The sequence below is a fragment of the Nilaparvata lugens genome, chromosome X (assembly GCF_014356525.2).
Source record: "Nilaparvata lugens isolate BPH chromosome X, ASM1435652v1, whole genome shotgun sequence".
Classification (NCBI taxonomy): domain Eukaryota; kingdom Metazoa; phylum Arthropoda; class Insecta; order Hemiptera; family Delphacidae; genus Nilaparvata; species Nilaparvata lugens.
Window position 1 is genome coordinate 10,093,883 of NC_052518.1, and position 20,627 is coordinate 10,114,509.

The 20,627-nt window shown below is 32.3% G+C and overlaps 2 protein-coding genes across 3 annotated transcripts in view; one reads left to right on the forward strand and one right to left on the reverse strand.

Moving 5' to 3' along the window:
- Positions 1-367: 367 nt before the first annotated feature.
- On the forward strand, positions 368-8,498 carry LOC120354378. The gene is made up of 4 exons (XM_039441438.1): positions 368-445; positions 1,611-1,737; positions 2,816-2,997; positions 8,340-8,498. The coding sequence occupies exons 1-4, from the start codon at positions 368-370 to the stop codon at positions 8,496-8,498; spliced, it is 546 nt and encodes a 181-aa protein (XP_039297372.1).
- Positions 8,499-11,632: 3,134 nt separating this feature from the next.
- LOC111043398 overlaps positions 11,633-20,627 on the reverse strand; it is a 169,936-nt gene continuing 160,941 nt past the window's right edge. Inside the window, exons 8-10 of one of the 2 annotated variants that reach the window (XM_039442385.1) lie at positions 19,797-20,071; positions 15,514-15,671; positions 11,633-13,726 (exon numbers count right to left, since the gene is read on the reverse strand). In XM_039442385.1, the coding sequence (XP_039298319.1) occupies positions 13,568-13,726; positions 15,514-15,671; positions 19,797-20,071 (592 nt within the window). In that variant the 3' untranslated portion in view covers positions 11,633-13,567. The remainder of the gene's footprint in view (positions 13,727-15,513; positions 15,672-19,796; positions 20,072-20,627) is intronic. The other variant, XM_039442386.1, reaches the window with a different exon arrangement.

Consider the following 20,627-nt stretch of genomic DNA (forward strand, 5'->3'; position numbering starts at 1 on the left):
CGCGTTCATGTCAGGCCATCCTTCATGCAGATATGATACAACGTCTCTTAGATTTTCATCTTCTTTGGTTTTTTCTACAAATTCTTTTAGGTTCACTTATTTTCTTCTTCTTCTTCTTCTTTTTCTTCTTCTTCTCTTCTTCTTCTTCTTCTTCTTCTTCTTCTTCTTAACGGTATATTTATATCTTTACTCTATGGTGAAACTATCTGTCACTAGTAAAGCTTGACTTCAAGCTGATGTTCAATGTCATTGTTCATGAAAATGTTCAGATAGCTGAAACTCTTACAAATCAGGCATATTTATTAAATAAAATCAATGAAATTTCCTCTCTAGGATTGAATCTGCGAATGAATCAATACACAGAGCGATGCAGGAGCTGAGAATTAACAGGAATCTGGAAGTGGCAATCGAGCATGAAGAGTTTATAGCTAATTTGACAAGGAAGGTAATACCTTTTCATTTTCAATCTACTTTCATATTCTTCATTTATTGATTCATACAATAAGTACATCATCGAAATAATAGGGAGAGACAAATAAGGTAACCATGTGCTATTCCTCTCCCAATTTTAGATAAGGCTACTCATAGTTCGAAATTGGTTAAGTCTTGTTCACTTCACAACATTTTCAGTCCTTAATTATTTTCTAACTGAATGTAATGCTTAATTAAGGTGTTTAAGAGTAAAATGAGAAATATAACGAAGATGGCCATAACAGAGAAAGACGCTGTACTCCACAATGCAGCATAACGGCCAATGACTAGACAGACGTATGGTGACAGACGGAGGCAGGTACAAACGTATGCATTCAGACGTGAGCAGACAAACTCAGACATATATATGAACGTCTGTATGCGTTGTAACATTCGATAGCCTGGGGAGAGATTTTTCCTCCGTCTGTCTGTATACATCCGTCTGTTGCTGTGTTGAATGGATTTAAACGTGCGAACAAATTGAGAATAGTTGAAAAATGGCTTTATGATCTAAACGCTTACCGTATACTTTACATGCCTTATAACATTGTAACACTGCTGAATGAACTTCTTGTAACATACCTTTTGGATTTAGTGTACGGAATCAAATTGAAAAATTATATTATGGAAAACTTTCAGTTTTAAGTATCAAATTAATGAATCACTCATTTAAATCACACAGATTAACATCACTCATCACCACTGAAACCAGCTTCCACATTACTTCTCTTTTAGTACAGAAATATTTGTTGTCGAACGTGGGCTGGTCATTGTTTATAAGTGATTGATGAGTGATAACTAGATTATGTTTCAATGAAAACGTTAACTTATTGCTCTTTGAAGAAGTTGTCGAAAATGTTATGACGCACACGCCGTGCGAGACCGGTCTGAGCAAGACTATAATGCGGCTCTTTCTAATTTGAATCCATAAATTAGGTACTGTTTATATAATATTGTTGGAGGAATTTGGAAGGTGACTTTTCTATTGGTTTGGCTAGACAGTCCTCATTTGGACTATTGTGTTTATCCTGTTGATTCTCTCCCAATCATTAATTTGATATTGTGATTATGAAATGAAATAAATAAGTGAATGAATAAACTTTAACTTTCAACTGAATAATCCTTTAATTGACTCGCAGGCTTTGAAGCAGCATTGTCTTCATTGGCTGACCCGAAGGAAAAAAGATACAGAGGCAGAAGTGGCAAAACTCAGCGATAGAGTTCAACACCTTCAAAGACTGTACGAGCATCAGGATACAGTGCTCGGTTAGTGAACCGTTTTTCTTAATTTCCATGACTGAAGACGGATCAAAATGTCACATTTTATAATCTCTGATCAGAAGTAGCTTACAGAAATCTTACCATTTATTGAAGGATTGATTATTTCGGCATGTTTAATAGCGGAATCACCCAGAATTTACGAAGATACTCAGAGAAAATTATATTACAAGAATGCCCAGTAAAACGATGGGAACTTTTTGTCACATACCATAAAATGAGGAATTCTATAGGAACCGAGGTTCTAGTTTTTAGTAATTCACATAGAGGATAAAGATGAATGATGACGAATCTCTTCCACACTAATAGTCTGCAATAATAACATTTTATTGATCAATTGAAAAAATCATCCTTGAAGAAACAATTATAAGAAACAATTCATGCAATTATTTCAAGTAGATTCATTAGCAATAACCATGTTATTGTAGGCCTATTAATGCTTTTGTGAAATATGAGTAGAGTTATGTATTAATTTTCATCCCAAAAATTGCAATTATAAAATGGATCAGTCTCAGAATTTCATTTCCTTTTTCGATTGGCAATTTGAATATGTCATAAAAAGTATCTTATGTAACTGGATCAGTACAGTATTTACATATTGAATGATTCATCATCCATTTTTATCCTCTATGTAGCCTTCCTTAGGCCTATAATTATTCAGAATTTTGGCTCCCATTTTTCATATTTCCGCCAATCAATTCATCCATTCTTTTTCTAAGCATGTGCTTGTGTTCATTGAGTTGTTGAATTCAATCAATAAATAATAATTGATTCATTAGTCTTTCATTCACACTTTGATGTGAACTCTTTAATGGATGTTGCATTTCCAACGTTTACGAGAAAAAATCTACTTTCATAAATGCAAGATTAATAAATTATCTAGAGCAATTTTATTTCAACTGTAGAGCTTGCAAATCTCGTAGTAGTCGATGTTGGAATAATGAATGAACACCTGTTTTATGAAGTAAACCTGGAAATAAAACTGTACATAATGTTGTACAATCGTGAGATCAAAAATGATATTTGGAAGAACTGAAATATTCATTCCAAAAAAATTATTTTTCAGGAGAAGTTCTTGGTTCAGCCTCATCTGAACTTGAGGTCGAATTGGATCGGATGAGGAGTTACCGTGATACTCTCTACTCAGGAGAACTCCTTTGGAGAGAAGCATCAAGACTCACCCAGGCAGGAGCCACCCTGGCAAGAGCTGGATTCCAGAGCTGGGCTACTAATAACACAACTCTGTCAGTATTATAGCTCTAGTATCAGTATAAGCTTTGACTATAGAAAGAATTCTTTCTATAGTCAAAGGTATAAGTTATAGCTTAGTATTAGCATAGAGAGAATATAGTAAGAAGATATCCCATGATATAGGACGTTTAAAATCCAAATATCACTAGATAGTTGAGTAAATATCAATAGATAGTTGAATAGATAGTTAATATCATTAGACAGTTATATAAATATCAGTAGACAGTTTAAATGAAGCCGATAGTCCTAGTATTTCTCTTTCATGACGCTGTAGTCTCTCATACTGTCTACTGTTCCGTTCTTACATTCTCCCTCAGTTAAAGCAGTAATTATAGATAGTGGTCGAGAGTAATCGACTATCATTAACTCATTAAAAATTAAGTGACTTGAAATTTGGAACATAAACGGCCTATACCATGTGATATCTACTTATGCTATCTTTTCTCTGTGATATTACCGTAAAGAAAAGATAGAATAAGAGGATATCCGAAAGTATAGAGCGTTTAAGTTATGTTACATAAATGCAAATGAATGTTATTGACCGAAAGTTGAAATAGTGAGGTCTATGTTTTAACTCGGAATTTCTTTTGTCTGTCTGTATGTAACGCGATTACGGTCAAACGCGTTGATAGAATTCGATGAGATTTGGCAGGAATATTCCTTTTTCAACTGCGCGTCGATATATACCCAAGGTTTTTTGAAATTTTGCATTTTAAAGATAATATGAAAAGGAAGGAATTCCTCCATACTCTGATATCACTATATATACCATCTACTTTGAAGATAGGATTAATCAGACTATAGAATCATTCATAATCAATCCATACTCTGATATCACTATATATACCATCTACTTTGAAGATAGGATTAATCAGACTATAGAATCATTCATAATCAATCAGCTGACAATATTATTCAATATTGCTGACAAGTGGATTATTCATTGCATGCATTACACAGATGTCTGGCCGTGTCTATTTCTATAAGGTAGGGTTTCAATATTTTTTATGATGCGTGTCCATCAGTACCAATATTCTCACATTTGAAAAACAAATTTAATAGGATTGAAAATAAAATAAAAAAATGATTAAATGAACTGAATAATGCTGAACAAATTATAATATTCTTGATTGAAAAAAATGTTAAATAGTTGAGAAATATTTTTATCAGATGGAAAGATTATCTCGGAACTGGATAAATTATTATATGGGATACAAATTGAGTTAATTAACATAAGTGATTTTTGATCTTGGAGAAAACAAATAACATTTTTTAAGAGTAAATTATGATTCAACTATGAATTGTGATTCAACTGAATCAACTAGAACAGGTGACATCATATACTTGTGGATGAGAAAACTGCGTGAGGTCTACTGTTCACAGAACTACTAGTTATGTCAAGTCGATAGTTCTCATAGTTTCTTTCCGTTAAGCTATGTAACGTTGTTAGTCTCTCATACTGTGCCGTCTATACACTCTAACCTGGCCAAGACAATGATATTCGACGATAATATTGGCTTGATATTGTACAATCATAAGATCAAAATAATAATTCTTACAACTAGTGCGATACTCATTTCAAAAATTCTTATGAATTTAAAAAATTCAATAAATTATCTAGAGCAGTTATTGTTTCAACTGTAGAGCTTCCAAATCTCGTTGTAGTCGATGTTGGAATAATGAATGAACACCTGTTTTATGAAGTAAACCTAGAAATAAAACTGTACATAATGTTGTACAATCGTGAGATCAAAAATAATAATTCTTACAACTAGTGCGATTACTCATTTCAAAAATTCATTTTTTCAGGAGAAGTTCTTGGTTCAGCCGCATCTGAGCTTGAGGTAGAATTGGATCGGATGAGGAGTTACCGTGATACTCTCTACTCAGGAGAACTCCTTTGGAGAGAAGCTTCAAGACTCACCCAGGCAGGAGCCACCCTGGCAAGAGCTGGATTCCAGAGCTGGGCTACTATTAACACAACTCTGTTAGTATTATAGCTCTAGTATCAGTAGTATTAGTATTATAGCTTAGTATTAGCATATAGAGAATATAGCATAAGAAGATATCCCATGGTATAGGACGTTTAAAATCCAAATATCACTAGACAGACAAGTATATATCAATAGATAGTTAATATCATTAGACAGTTAAATATCAGTAGACAGCCGATATTTGTATCAATGAAGCCGATAGTCCTAGTATTTCTCTTTCATGACGCTGTAGTCTCTCATACTGTCTACTGTGTCGTTCTTACATTCTCCCCCAGTCAAACAGTAATTATAAACAGTGGTCGAGTGTAATCGACTCTCACTAACTCATTAACAATTAAATCAACTTGAAATTTGGAACATATACGGCCTATACCATGGGATATCTACTTATGCTTTATCTACCTATATCTACTTATGATTTTTTCTTTGTGGTATTACCATAGAGAAAAGATAGAATAAGAGGATATCTGAAGTATAGAGCGTTTATGTTACACAAATGCAAATGTTATTATGTCAAGTCGATAGTTCTCATAGTTTCTTTTCATGAAGCTATGTGACAGTAGTCTCTCATACTGTGCCGTTTATACACTCTTACCTTGCCAAGACAGTGATATTCGACAATAATATTGGCTTGATATAACAATGAAATTTGGAACATAAACGTCCTGCATCATCAAATATCTTCTCATGCTATCTTTTATCTCTACGGTATTACAGAGTATTCTACTCTCAACATACAGTAGACACTATACAACACTGTTAGTTTTAAAATACCTGTAAAATAAGATAAAGCCAATCCATGATTCAAAGAATCAATTATTTGAAAAAAATCTCAATTACTCTGTTTGTGGTACCGTTGCTCCTTGATTGGTGATGAAAAGAATTGGAGGTACAGATAGTACTTCTACATTGCAAGTTGAATATGACACTATTCTATCTCCATAAACATTTTTTGAATCTTATTTGTGTTCGAGAATCATTAAACCATGAACAACCTTGAAAAATTTAGCAAAATATATTATAAAGTATAAAAACAAATTTTTATTAAATGATATAGTTCAATATGATTTAAGACCAAATACAACCTATAAATATAAAATTTATAAAACAAAACTAACAGTAGTTAGAAGACAGCTCATTTATATAAGTACTAGATTCATAAATGAATTGCCTTTTGATCTGGAAGCAAAAATTAATTACAAAATACTAAAAAATTGGATAAGAGAAAACTATTTCTTTTCAATTGAAGGCATAATCTAATTTTTTTAAAACATATTTTAAAGCGTGGATTTTTTTTCTCTCTATTATTGTATAAAACTAGGAAACAACCAATGTAACTAGCTGATTGCAACTCTCACCAGCGGGCAAGGCTTGATTCCTTTTGCTGGTGATGCCGGATTACCATTGAGAATCTAATTATGATTTTGGTATTATTTATGCTTAATTCTTATTTTAATTATTCTATACTTTTGATTATAAAATTATGTATTTTCTTTTATTATGTTTTGAATATGTATTTATTGTATGGCAAATAAATGATTTGATTTGATTTGATATTATCATAAAAATTCATGAACTATCTTGATCAGATGAACAGATAGTCCAGTCAAATGGTCGTTTTTCAGGAAACAGCCTCGAAAGAATTTTTCTCAACTGTTCTATATGTATTTTGGGGCGCTGAATTCAAATCTGGAATTTGCTGACACGCCAGAGGGCGGCTTCACCCCCAAAACCTCCCAAAATTTCGGACTTTTTTCAATTTTCTCATTTTATCTCGTGAACCTTAAGTTTCTCAAGAAAAATCATACTCGACAAAATTAAAGAGAATAAGATTTTCAATAAATTGAGTAGTCGCGCAGGATCCTACCATTTTTGGTTCCGGAGCTACAAATTTTCAAAAAAGGGGTATTTTTTAAGGGGTTTTCAAAATTATGCAAACCTACCACTTCTACCCTATACAACATGGATATTTTCCTAGTATAGATGAAAAATCACACATCACGTGAAAGAACAATTCATTATGAACAGGATTACTTAGAAATTTTCGATTTTAGTAGTGGTGGGAGGGGGGGGACATACCCAAAAATAGAAAATCATGTCCTACAGCCAAAATACAAATTTTTCATTATAATACCTTTTCAAGGCCTTCCTAACAAAAAAATACATATTTCGGCTGAAATCATCTCACGCGGCCTTTTTTCTATGAGAATCACCCGTTAGAAACATCTAATTTCAGTATTTCCTAGTGGGGGGTACGTTATAAGGATACGTCAAGGATCATATCCGAATCCATGCTCAATTTTCCAGCGCACAACGAGATGATCCCTGGTTCTCATTGAATCAAATGACAGCCAGAGGCAATCTTGTCGTGCGGTGCCTTATAGTATAGTGACTCTTTTGAAACTTCCAGCATTCCTTATGACGTAGGAACCTCCATTACAGTACATTCTCTCATTGCGAAGAGAAGTCATAGAGTTCCATTGCTCACGAAACTGCCGATTAGGGTTTAGAACTATCGTCCCAACCCTATGTCTTAGGAATGAATCACTCTATAGATGTTCCACTACTTGACTAGACTGGCATTCTTCATGAATAAAACCAATAGTTCTCATTTGAATAATGCTGACAGTATAAAGTTGATCTCACTGGAACGAACTGTATTAATTTTGATCAGTAAAGCATCCCTCATAACTATATTGGAGATGGAAATGAATGAGGAATTGCATTTATTCAAATTTCAATTTATAAATGATTATTATTCAACGAAAATCCTAATAATTAAATGCTGTAAATCACCCTGAAAACTTCTGCTACTGCAAATATTTTTGATAGTAGCTCTCATCGAATTTCCATTTAGTTGTCAACCCTGTTGTCAATATTTGCAGTAACAGAAGTCTTCAGGGTGATTTACAGCATTTTCGTTTAATAATTAGTATTGAAGAATCTGGGGACTTTCTATTTTGTCTATAGAGGGCCACCTCTGGTTATTATTGACTATTGAGACTGAGCATTGTTCTAATTTGCACTCTTGATTGAGAAATGAGTGTGAAAGTTTCCAATCATGATATTTCCATAGAAATTGGGTAACAGCTTCATCTCAAAACAACTTCCATCTCAGTTCCGTAGAGCTTGCCATAGAAATTGAGTATTCCCATAGTATTCTTCATAGAAATTGAGAAACAACCATCTCAGAAAAACTTCTATTCCAGTTCCACTATTCCATTATCAGAAAGTATCATTTTTTTATCTATTCATTGATACTGGGTTTATTTATCAACTTGTGTTAAAATACTCGTGAAGAGTTACCTTTGAAAAATAAATAAATAAATACTCTACCTTTTCCAGACGGGATTGATTGGTGGAAGAGATACACCATGCAGCAGCTCCAGTCGTAAAGTCGAGATGGATGTTAAGAAAAAAGTAATGGCGGCCAATAACAATGCATGGAGCAGTCATCGTGTCGAGGAGCATGTCAGGGAGCAGACAGGTCTCACTCCAAGATGATGATGATTATTATTTTCAAGAAATAATAATAATATCGAGTGACCTGGCTGGCTCAGGTCTGGTGTCAGAGTTTTCAGGTCGCAACGGATCAATTTCAGGGCATCTGACATGACCTTTTCAAGCAATTGGCACACTTATCCATAAGTCATACAAATATTTTTACATGTATATTTTTGTGAAATGTTGATTGAGATTAAATGTTGTCAAATAATCACTGGGTATTATCGATTATCATTATCCAATGTAACGTAATTCATAGTATACCGTAGTAGTCTAGGCCTACCTGATATTATACTCGTAGTCCGACAGCCATGTCGCACAAAGCTTGTTCAAAATTAATATTATACTATTATCGGTGTAACGTATTAATGATTGCTAAGAGATACCAGTCGTTGATGCGTTACATCGATAATAGTATAATAGTATCTAATGAATTCATAATAAAATTCTAGAATGGGCTGTATAGTATACTATGTTCCAATGAATGAAAGAATAACTTGGTTGATTGAAATATAAAATGTGAATCAAACAATATAGTTTATTGGCTTTCGGCTACACAGAGACCAATCTGCAATCTGCGATTCAATGGGTACTTAACTATGAATAGTTAGGGTCAACAATAAATAGTACCGGTAAGACTAAACTTGAAAAACTTATTCAATAATATAATATTCAATCTATTAATTCAATAATATTCAAACTAGCCATCAATTTCAATGTCCATTCAATCGGCTGAAGCATAGCCTTCATTTTTCTTTGTTTGTTATGGTGGAAATGAAATTCATTTTTCATTATTCAACTATATTTCATATATCTATATCTTTTTCCTCCCAATAAATTCTGCCCGCAGATCACATATCTCTGTGTGGTCGCACCATCAGGAGAATGCTTTATTTAAAAATGAAATGTAATAAAGACACTTTATCGCATCTTAATTTTCTTTTGAGTGGTGGTTCTTATAGAATTCTAGGATAGGGAGACCTCAATAAACTATACCTGTAAAACCTCCGTTACTGAGTTACACGTCTTTGAAGTTTGGATAATTTATAATCATTTTTTTCCTGTAATGTGTAGTAATGAGAACAGATAAAGATAGGAAAATGACTTTTTGAATGCACGAGAACTCAATGCAACGTTATGAACACATTTAAGATGTTCATACCTAATAGATTTAATGTTATCCTGTGAAGAAATCCAGAAGTGGTACATTTTTAGTTCGCTATTTTTTCTCAAACTCTATTGAAGATTAAAATTTATAATTATTTGAATTGGACTGTTCAATCTATTTGGAATTCTCTGGGATTTCTCAACCAATGAAGAGTCTATAAGCATCAGAGAAAATTAAATTGATAGTTTGATATTAGAGTTTTTCTGAGTGGCTTGAAATGATAATGTAGCTTCGATTTTTTTTCAAATTCAAATTCAAATTGTTTTATTCATAAAATATTACATATTCACAAAATATAAAAGTGTTATAAATTACATGAATAAATTCTCCCTGCCTGGATGATTTGTCCGTGTGCAGGGAGGAGTCGCAAATTATCAGACAAAGGGCAAACACTAGCAATAATAAAATAAATTACAAACTATGAATAATAAATAAATTTGAAAGAATAATAAGAGAGTTTATTTTAATAATAAATTTTAAAACTAAAGATAGAAAAAAAAACAATAAATAAATAAAATAAAAGTGTCAGCTCGACGGCGTTTAAAGGGCTGAGTTGGGAGTAATATAGCTTTATTAGCGTGGTACTGTGTGTAATATTTTAATATTTCTAGCACTTATAGCACCACTATCCAAACCGCCTTCCATTTTTGATACTAGTTGGAACTACTCCACAATAGAAAGCGTAAACTGTACAGAAGTATACAAAGTAGATAATAATTCATTTTTGTCGCTTCAAGAAGTGAATTCCACCAACAATTTTCTGAATCATTCATTCGGTTTCGTTGCATTGAGCTGAGCTTAATCAGTATGAATTTTTTTTAGGAAAAATTGTAACTAAATATATTATACTAAGAGAGATAAATTGTCTAAACTGGACGTCTGTCAAGCTGTACAATAATTATTTTGGTAAAGATACTAGAAACTGATAACGGCACCTAGAAATAAATTGATTTCTCTAAAATACACCAATCATAATGATGTATGGTATGAAAAGTGAAGAGTTCATAAATGAATTTTCAAACGATAAAATATCAATACAATCACAATATAATATTATACACCTTACTATATTTACTCCATATATTTATACACCATATATATTTACTCCTTTATACACAAGCTAATCCAAGTAGGAGTCTCAGATGCTTTAAACTTGAGGATATAATAGCTCATCTATTTTACTATCCATGACGAATTGTAAGTAATAATCCGTTTTTGAACTATTTTTAACAACACTACAGTCTAATTTTCTAATATTAGTTATTAAAACTAGTACACTGTGTTGGAAATGGATTTAAATAATCCGAAAGCGCTGTGAGTACTAGTTTTAATAAGTAATATTTAAAAATTAGACTGTAGTGTCGTTAAAAATAGTTCAAAAAACGAATATAATAGTTATACAACTTATCATAATGGAAATAAATTATAGAAACCTCTTGAATAAGTAATAGTCGGGCTCTTGATTCATCACGACCATGATGAAGTAAATTCTGAAATTATTTCTCTCAAAAATCTCTCAGAGTTACAAGGTATTGATTTATAATAAGCTGCTTATTTCATTTGAAATACCAAGAGAGTCATTTAGTCGTCACGGCAAGTCAATCGATACCAAATAGGCTAATGACTTCCTCCACATGAATATTAAACTGTAAATTCTTTACTGATCTCATAATATTGGAATGACCGCATATCAGTATTTCTAGTGGAATCTGTGAAAACAATTTCCATTTGTGCGAACACGAGAAGAAACAGCAAGTTCTGATCACTCAAGGGTATCAGCAACTCACCATTGTGAATACTGATTTTGATATTCACAGCAATATGTGAATATTGATAGCCTAATTACGTCTCCAATAATTCTTTGTTATAAATCTTTTATACAATTCTCAATCAATCTTCATTTGTGACATTTCAAGCACTCTCTAGAATTAAGATTTATTCCAGTGGCTGAATGAAGAACAAAAGATAGATTTTCAATCGAAATTTTATGGCTTTTTACAACAAATAATGTACAAATATTACGCATATAAATTACAAAAAATAAAATTATTCCAAAAATTTGAACATTTCAAAATCTGCCCATAGTTATGGAATTACCTGTATCGTACCAGCTCATAGAGCTCGTCAATGAAGGAGAGTTCAGATAGTTTAGTACCCACTCCACGCAAAGTTTCAAAATCACACAGTCTTTGGTATAAACAAACATTAAATACAGGCAAAAACGCAGGTGTATCGGTACGGTCAGGTGGATATCAAGTAACTCTCACTCAAAATCTTAAAACGTAGAAAAAATATCTGCACCGATTTTGTTGTCCCTCAAACTAGAGACGAATATAAAATTGGGTTCCATTATTTTTAAAGCGTTCAAATGGGTGGGTCAAGCATTTCTTTTTAAATCTGTAGTGAATATTGGTATAAATGTTCAGATATTAAGAGTCTTATTGGTGATTATTATTCAGAGTTTTTGCATAGAATTAATTCTATGCAATTACAACCTATAATAATAGGATGATGTTTTAATCTGCTGCTTCCAGCTACCTCTATTGAACTGAGACTGAGAAATATTATACTTTGCAAGATTTCTACACAATATAAAAGAAAGAGTCTTACAATATCCTCTTGAGCGTTATCTTTACAAATAAACTAAGAGAATTGAAAATGAAGATGTGAGTTGAATTCAATAAATTATGGAAAAATTGATTGGTCTATTTGTATGGAAAAATTGTTTGGTCTATTTGATGCGATCATTATAAATAGTCTTTTTTGTAGTCAGTTAGACACCAGTTTTCAAATCCACATTTACTATGGAAATCTAACAATCACCTGTTGGTGTTCATAATTTATGGAGAATGGCGCTGCTGTATAACTGCTATATTTATAACAATTATTCACAACTTTTAGGCTATATTGAATGGTCCTGGACTTGAGAATCCCTTTTGGGATATGTTATCAAATAAATGTTTTATCAATATGTTTATATTCAAAAAAAAATCTTATATCTTCTTATCGGTGGACAAGTGAGGTTATCATTCACCTTATGGGATCAAAGCTTTAAAATTACAGTTTTATGTCGAAATAAAGTTTTTTTTAAATTAAAGAGATAATTAGAGATGATCTGTCACTTTACCATATACAGAGAGGATTTGTTCTGTTCAAAGTAAAAATTCTATCGAATTCTCATAGTAATGAGGGAAACATTGATTACAAGATACAGTATTATCCTATACAAATTCCTACCATCAGAAATTTTATGAGATTCAATGTAATCCCGTCGTTCTACACTATAAGATAAATAAATTAATATTAAAGTATATATTCTGCTTTAGAAAGAACTTGAGGCTTTCTCGGAGCTTGAGAATCATAGAAGCATGAGTACCTAATCATTATGAATCAATGATTAAAAAATTTGATAATTCTACCCATGTTTGACTTATTTATGTAAAGTTCTTCAGTTTTCCGGATGCATCATTGGTCATGGAATCAAGATACCATTTAGGATAGATAGTTCATTCTTTTCTAATCCTTCAAATGTGGTAAAATCGGGAAACAATTCTCTTGAATTTATATCCGGCAGTTCACTATTTCACAGAAAACAAATTGTATTCTAACTCTCTCGAAAGCATTCGAAGACAATTCTATTAAATATATCCGGCACTTCACTATTTTGCAGAAAACAATGTATTCAAACTTTCTCTAAGCATTCCTGGCAATATTTGGTTTAAACACAATCTTGATAACATCGCATTGCTTGATGAAGTGATTCACCCATTGAACGTTGTCAGGGTGATGTCAATGACTTCTAGACTTCATTAAGTGTTTTCCTTGACTAAAACACGGTACAAAAATGTTTAGTCAAGCGAAGTTTTGAGGTGGTTGGATCGAGGAAAGATTTCTCTGTTTTCTATGAATTGATGATGTATGATATCCAATCGACTGTGTGAGCTACCCTGTGGTAAATACCAGGTTGCCCTCTTTGAGCACAAGAGTAACCAGCTGAGACGATTCCTATCAAGTACCATCGTCCTGTTCTCTCCATCATCAGAGGTCCTCCTGAGTCACCCTGCAAAATATATTTCCCAAAGTGATTATTCAATGTCATTATAATGAAAAGGAAATGATTGATCATTACATTACAGTTATTAAACTAGCAATTTTATATAACAGTGAGACTCTGGACCTCAACACTGGAAAGACGTTTGTCTGCCTTCGTAAGTCGATGTCTTCTTGCAGACGTTTTAGAATCTCTCCTAGGTCGATTCTTTAATCAACTGCATGCTTACGTTTTATATCGCGTATGCATCAACTCTAGTTTAACAACAGCACGGACAAGCTTAAGCTTGTATCTGTAATAACAGCCCCGCGAGGGGCACTAGATTTCATTACATGGATTGTTTATAAAATGTAAAAAATCTGCATGTTTTTGGTTGAACGTCCATTGTGATTTATTTACTTATTTATTTATTCATGCATTTATTTATTTATTTATATTTATTTATTTATTTATTTATTTATTATTTATTTATTTATATTTATTTATTTATTTATTTATTTATTTATTTATTTATTTATTTATTTATTTATTTATTTATTTATTTATTTATTTATTCATTTGAGTATTACAATAGTGCGATAGTATCCCTCTAGCTGTAACTGTAAGCTATTTGAGGGATGTATCAAATAATCCTTTACATACAATAAAAACAATCAATAACAATAGTTATATTTCTTAATTTACCTGATTATATTTCTTCATTATTTTGTAACTGATTGTTCTGTCTTGTCCATTGCACCATAACTTAACTTATAAAATAGAAAAAGACTTTGCTCGGTAAGAGACAATTAACAAGATAATCACTCTGGGGTATTACCTGATGTTATTCACTCTGAACACAAATATTTATTAAATCATAATATATCTTCATTGTAAAATTGAAATGATTTTAAACTCAAAAAATATAATAAATAGTTATTAAAAATACATAATAAACTGGAATAAACACAATAAATAAAACATAATTCATTAATTTCCTGAAACTAATCAAAATGATTTATCCTTATGAAGTGCACTTTAAGTTTTGTTTGAATCTCATTTTTACTCTGTACATTGTCAACTCTAATGGCAATGAATTCAACAGAAATGGGATTCTGAATTCTGGAGCTCTTTTACCATAGGCATTATTATATCTCTGGGTTCTATAATTCCTATGTCTCAATGAATATTCTATTTTGTTCATTTCTCTATATTCGTTCTTATAGTAGTTTCGTGACAAATCTGTGAAACTGGCTAAAGCTTCCACCGTCATAATGCCGAACAAGTGACATTCACCACCATTAAAAAGTGTTTTTAATGATTGAGTGTTATCATTTGATTACTGAGACAATGTTACTATAAATAACAGCGAAATATCACCCATTTGTCAACAGTTATGTACAAAACCACAAAATATCTTTCCGTATGCATACGTATGTCTTTATACGTTCATCTGTTGCTATGTACGCCGGTTCTAAGAGCATGAAGAAAACTCTACAACCTTGAAAGATCTATGTAACTGTGGATTATCAATTCATTGTAGTTCTTGAAAACATTTTGCAAGTGTGATAATATTAATAACATTCTCGATTATATCTCATGTGGCAGATATCCAACCAGGGTCCTGTTACATGATAAATACAAGCTAATAGTTTAATACTTTTTTATTCTATTAACTAGCTGACTACTGCTATTATCAGTTTGTATTTTATCTTGCAACAGGACCCTGGTCACTTAGAAATAATTGTTATCACTGAACACTTTTCCACAGTTGAACACTCTACAAAACTGATATGAATAAATCTTGACATAAGTACCTGACATGAATCCTTTCCACCGCCTCTGTATCCTGCACACATCATTTCATCATAGATAATAACATTGATTCCATTTGATTTATGCCACCTCTCACATAATCTGTTGTCGATGACTGGCACATCCACTGCTTGCAACGTTTTTGGCCTCAATCTTGAACCTTGAACAGAAATAACGGGCATTAGAGATTGATTAGTTACCATACCAGACTTACTTATCTTGATTCCTAACCTCACTGGTAGAGTATACTCTACCTCCTTTATAATACTAATAGTAAAATATAACCCCACTATAATTATAATAGTAATATTCACCTGAATCTGTCAGCATTCAATGTTTTTTTGAGGATATACCTAACAGTTCAATATGGATCTTGCTACTGTTGCTTAATCTGACAACTGATTTGTATTGATATTATACATGTAAATGAAAATCGAAGTACCCTTTCATCATGTATTTCTATTTCCACACTTGGATGTTCCAAACATGTTGAGTGAAGATGAAAAACATAAATTCCGAAAGGGTGTTAACATGAAAGTGAACATATACAGTATTTCACTCTGCAACATGGAAAACACAAAATAATTTGTACGGCAAGTGGTAGTTATCGTAGTTACTACTACTACGTGATAGGTATATTTTAAGTATCAGAATTTTTTATTTTTCTATTCAGTAGGGATAGTGATTCCAGTTCCTTCCATCAGAACCAATATATGGCCTGGCTTCAAGTACATCTATCAAATTCAACCGTGATTAACCATATGGATGATACTATTAGTCCAGTCATTATAGACATAAAAAAGGGGGTGTGCTTGCAATTTATATTGTAGTTCTGATTTTTTAATATATTATTTGGGTACATAAGAGAAGTCCAGAACCAATTTCTTCATGCAAGATTTCCTTGTGCTAGATACAGGATAGCCCAAAAACCTCGTATTTTTGGCTCATTTTCCAGTTTTCAGCTATTTCTGCCAAATCTCTCCCAGGTTATATAATTCTGAAAAAAATGAGATCACTCGGAACTCTCTAACTCCAATGAGTACTTTGTTATAATTTTTCAAAAATGAGTGAAATTTGAAGAAAAAATCAATTTTGATGAATTCTAGTTTTTAATCAACAATATCTTCTGATTGTTACAATTTAGATGTATATTTCAAAATCCCTCTAGGCGTATTTTTGTGCTATACAATCTGAGATCAGGTAGAGCGCTCTATGTCATATAGATTTCCAGGTACACCTGACAACAATGCTCCTTGTATTGTGGAAAATACCTAATTTTCAGCTTCAACCATCATCACCATCTACTTTGTCCTCACATTGATATTTCGCACAATGACATAAGTTCATGGGTAAGAATCACCCGTTAGATGCACTTAATTTCAGTATTTCCTAGTAGAGGCACGCTTAAGGACACCTCAAGGATCAAAATTTCAAACACTTATTTACTTTTGACACAATGCTCAGATTTCATCGTACTACACTTCATTCTTCTCGGCTCGCCAAGGCGATTCAAAATCATGCATCAACAGTCAAATTCGGTCAAAAAATAGAAAATTTATTGTTGAGTGTAGGTACTTATTCATATTCAATACATAAGAAATAACCAATTTCTATATTCAAAGCTATGTATCTCGGTAACCCCTTATTATAAAAATTATTACATGATCTTGAAATGTACAATAGAATTTTCTATTTCATCTGCTGTGAACAATTCATGAAAAAATATGTTCGTAAAGTGAGATTTGATTGTTGAAAAAAATCCGGAAATTGTAGATATTTTTCTTATATTAACGGTTTTGACAGTTCTATGATACCTAACAGTTCAATATGGATCTTGCTACTGTTGCTTAATCTGACAACTGATTTGTATTGATATTATACATGTAAATTGAAAATCGAAGTACCCTTTCATCATGTATTTCTATTTCCACACTTGGATGTTCCAAACATGTTGAGTGAAGATGAAAAACATAAATTCCGAAAGGGTGTTAACATGAAAGTGAACATATACAGTATTTCACTCTGCAACATGGAAAACACAAACCATAATTTTGTACGGCAAGTGGTAGTTATCGTAGTTACTACCTACTACGTGATAGGTATAATTTTAAGTATCAGAATTTTTTATTTTTCTATTCAGTAGGGATAGTGATTCCAGTTCCTTCCATCAGAACACAATATATTGGCCTGGCTTCAAGTACATCTATCAAATTCAACCGTGATTAACCTCTGATTAAAGCCATCATCGCCATCTCTTGTTGATTCTCGATTCATTCAACAGTCACTTAATCGTGGTTAAATTTAATAGACGTACATGCAACCGTATGTTGACTTGTAGGCCTGATAAAAACCATAAAACAAGTCAATCTTGAATAAGTTTACAACAATGTGATATCTGATAGCCCTTTTTAATCAGGCATTTAATGAGAGTCGTCTATGGGTTGGTCTATGAAGGAAATATCTTGAAATGTAATGATGGTAAATTGTTATTAATTTTCTATGATATTTCTTCAAATTCGATTTTTGAGCGGTGTCATTTGAACCAAGTGCAAGTATGTTGTGGTATGGTTAGACCTTCTTGTGTCAATTTCAACTTCTTTATTAAGAAGTTATAATAAGTTTTGGAAATGATTCTACAGAGGCAGTCCACAAGTCTCTACTATCATCAAACTTGATTCTTTTAATGGGAGAATATCTTCAAATACTCTTTTACGCATTAATATTATTATCCTTTATCGATTCTTACAACAAGTATATCATCAAAAATGATAGGGAGAGAAAATTTATAAGATAACCTTGTGCTACTCCTCTCCTAAATTTAGATAAGGTTACACATAGTCCGAAATAGGTTAAGCCTTGTAGTTGTTCAGTTCACTTTTTGTATTTTATCAATTGTATACAATACTCTCATGTACGAGCACCTGCGAATAAACTTAACAATTAATCATCAAAGATTTCTATCAATTAAAAAAAAAATATTTTGCAAGTGGATATGGTGAAAATGAAACAACAGTATTGTTATATTGAGGCACGAGTAGGCTTCTCGCTTAACACTTGTTGAACAAAGATAGAGTTGGCAAGAGTGAGTGCGAGTGAGAGAGAAACAATAAATTGTGGGTCGTGGAGAGGTTACTCGTGGAAATGGTACAACTTCAAGGTCATTCAAGTAGTGTTGCGCGGATCGCATATACTGCATTAACGAGGAGCTTCATTTTAGGATTAAAATTCTGTTTGAAAGTGAGATTATATTGTCATTCCCATGATAAAAAAACAGTTTAGGGCGAATGCCTGTTGTGTTCACCTGAATTGTATGGATTATCTACAAATACATAAACAAAAAATTACCACGTCACGTAATTACAAACCTTGAAGTCAGATTTTGTTCCAATAACTTGATGGATACGGCTATAGTATCATTGAGGAATAAGAATTAAGAAGTAGGGAGGTATTATGAAGGTTTTTGTGAACATTTTGGTGCAATGCAATTTTGATATTATTATGGATTTAAAGCTACGTTCCTTACAGTATACAGGATTATACAGTTTACTTTGAAAACTATGCACGAACGCTATTTTACTTTATTAGTTCCAAGTTCTCCCTCATAAGATAATAGATAGGCTTTGAAAAATAAATTCGTTTGAAATTGGGACGTTTATTGAGGAACAATCTCTTGCCTGGTTTCTCCAAGCTCTGTCAAGATATTTTAACATGGTCAAATCAGTACGGTTTACAACGAGTGCACTGGAGCTTATGATTTCTTTGGCGATAGTTACTATAGTCAGGTCCAAGCTATAATGACTGTGTTTAATTAGCAGTGGTATAATTGCTCTCCTTGTCTATCATTCAACAAAGCGGATAGCGCTATCTCTTTCTCGCTTTGCTCTATTGCCACATCGACTTTTAGCAATGTGGAATTGACAATTAATTAACAAAATATTTCATATTAATTGAAATAATTGAAAAATATTATTTCTTGCTTAATAAAATATGATTTATTATTTTAAATAAGAATGAACAGTTAATATTACATCAATAAATCTGTATCAGTTACCGTCTATAGGAGGCATAGACAAGACAGAGGATTGGCAGCATTGTTCTGCTATCTTTCTTCACTGCCGTTAAAACGTGGACCTCACTATATCAATAATTCCAGTGCACACTTGTTAACATTCCTGATTTGACCATGTTTCAATGCCTTGACTGAGCATGGTGGAACCGGCATAAGTCTACCTGTAAGGTGAACTTTCTGACAAATATCTTTGAACGGAAAAGATTTCTCACATACCAGCTTGCAATGCACCCCATCCAGCCGCCCAACCGAATTGACCCAGGAAATCCTCGCCTTTTTCTGGCAAACAAATCGGTGCAATATGAGCCATGTACTGTACTGGTCGATCCAATCTTAGAACTGCTACGTCGAATCTGTCCGCCTGTGGAGTGAACTTGAAATACGGATGAACACTGATTTTTCTAACTCCAAACGTGTAAGCTGGCAATGGTTCCACTGCAGAGTTTATTACATAATCGCCCAAAGTCACCTGGACCTGTCTGGCTGACGCTCTGAAACAGAAAAGTACTTCAAGTTTACATTTTTTTCTACAAAAAAACATATTATCTAAAATATCCAATATACAACAATATAAATAGACAATAATAAGAGTATAATAAATCAAAAATATCTTCGGATTTTGAATATTTTCTAGAGTAAAATATTCTAGATCTTAAAATAGAAATAACTTAATTTATTTTGATAAATTATAATTTATTTATACATAATTATAATGAATTAATGTAATGTTGATTTTTATTTTGAAATAATTCATAATCAAGATCTAGTTCATAACATGAAAGGTATCTATATAAGAGGTACCTATGGTCAACAGTGTAAAAAATGAACATGAAAAGAATAATTGATTAAATTATGACAGGCCACGGTAGCTTGCCATCAGGCTACAGATTTGTAGCCTGTTCCAGACAGGCCATGTATTATTACCATGATGATGAAAACTAAAAGTGTTGCAAATCCAATTATTATTATTTATAGAGGGTATAACGAAATTGAAATTAATGAGTTTTTGTTAATATTGATTATGAATTAAATATCAAGTAGAACAGG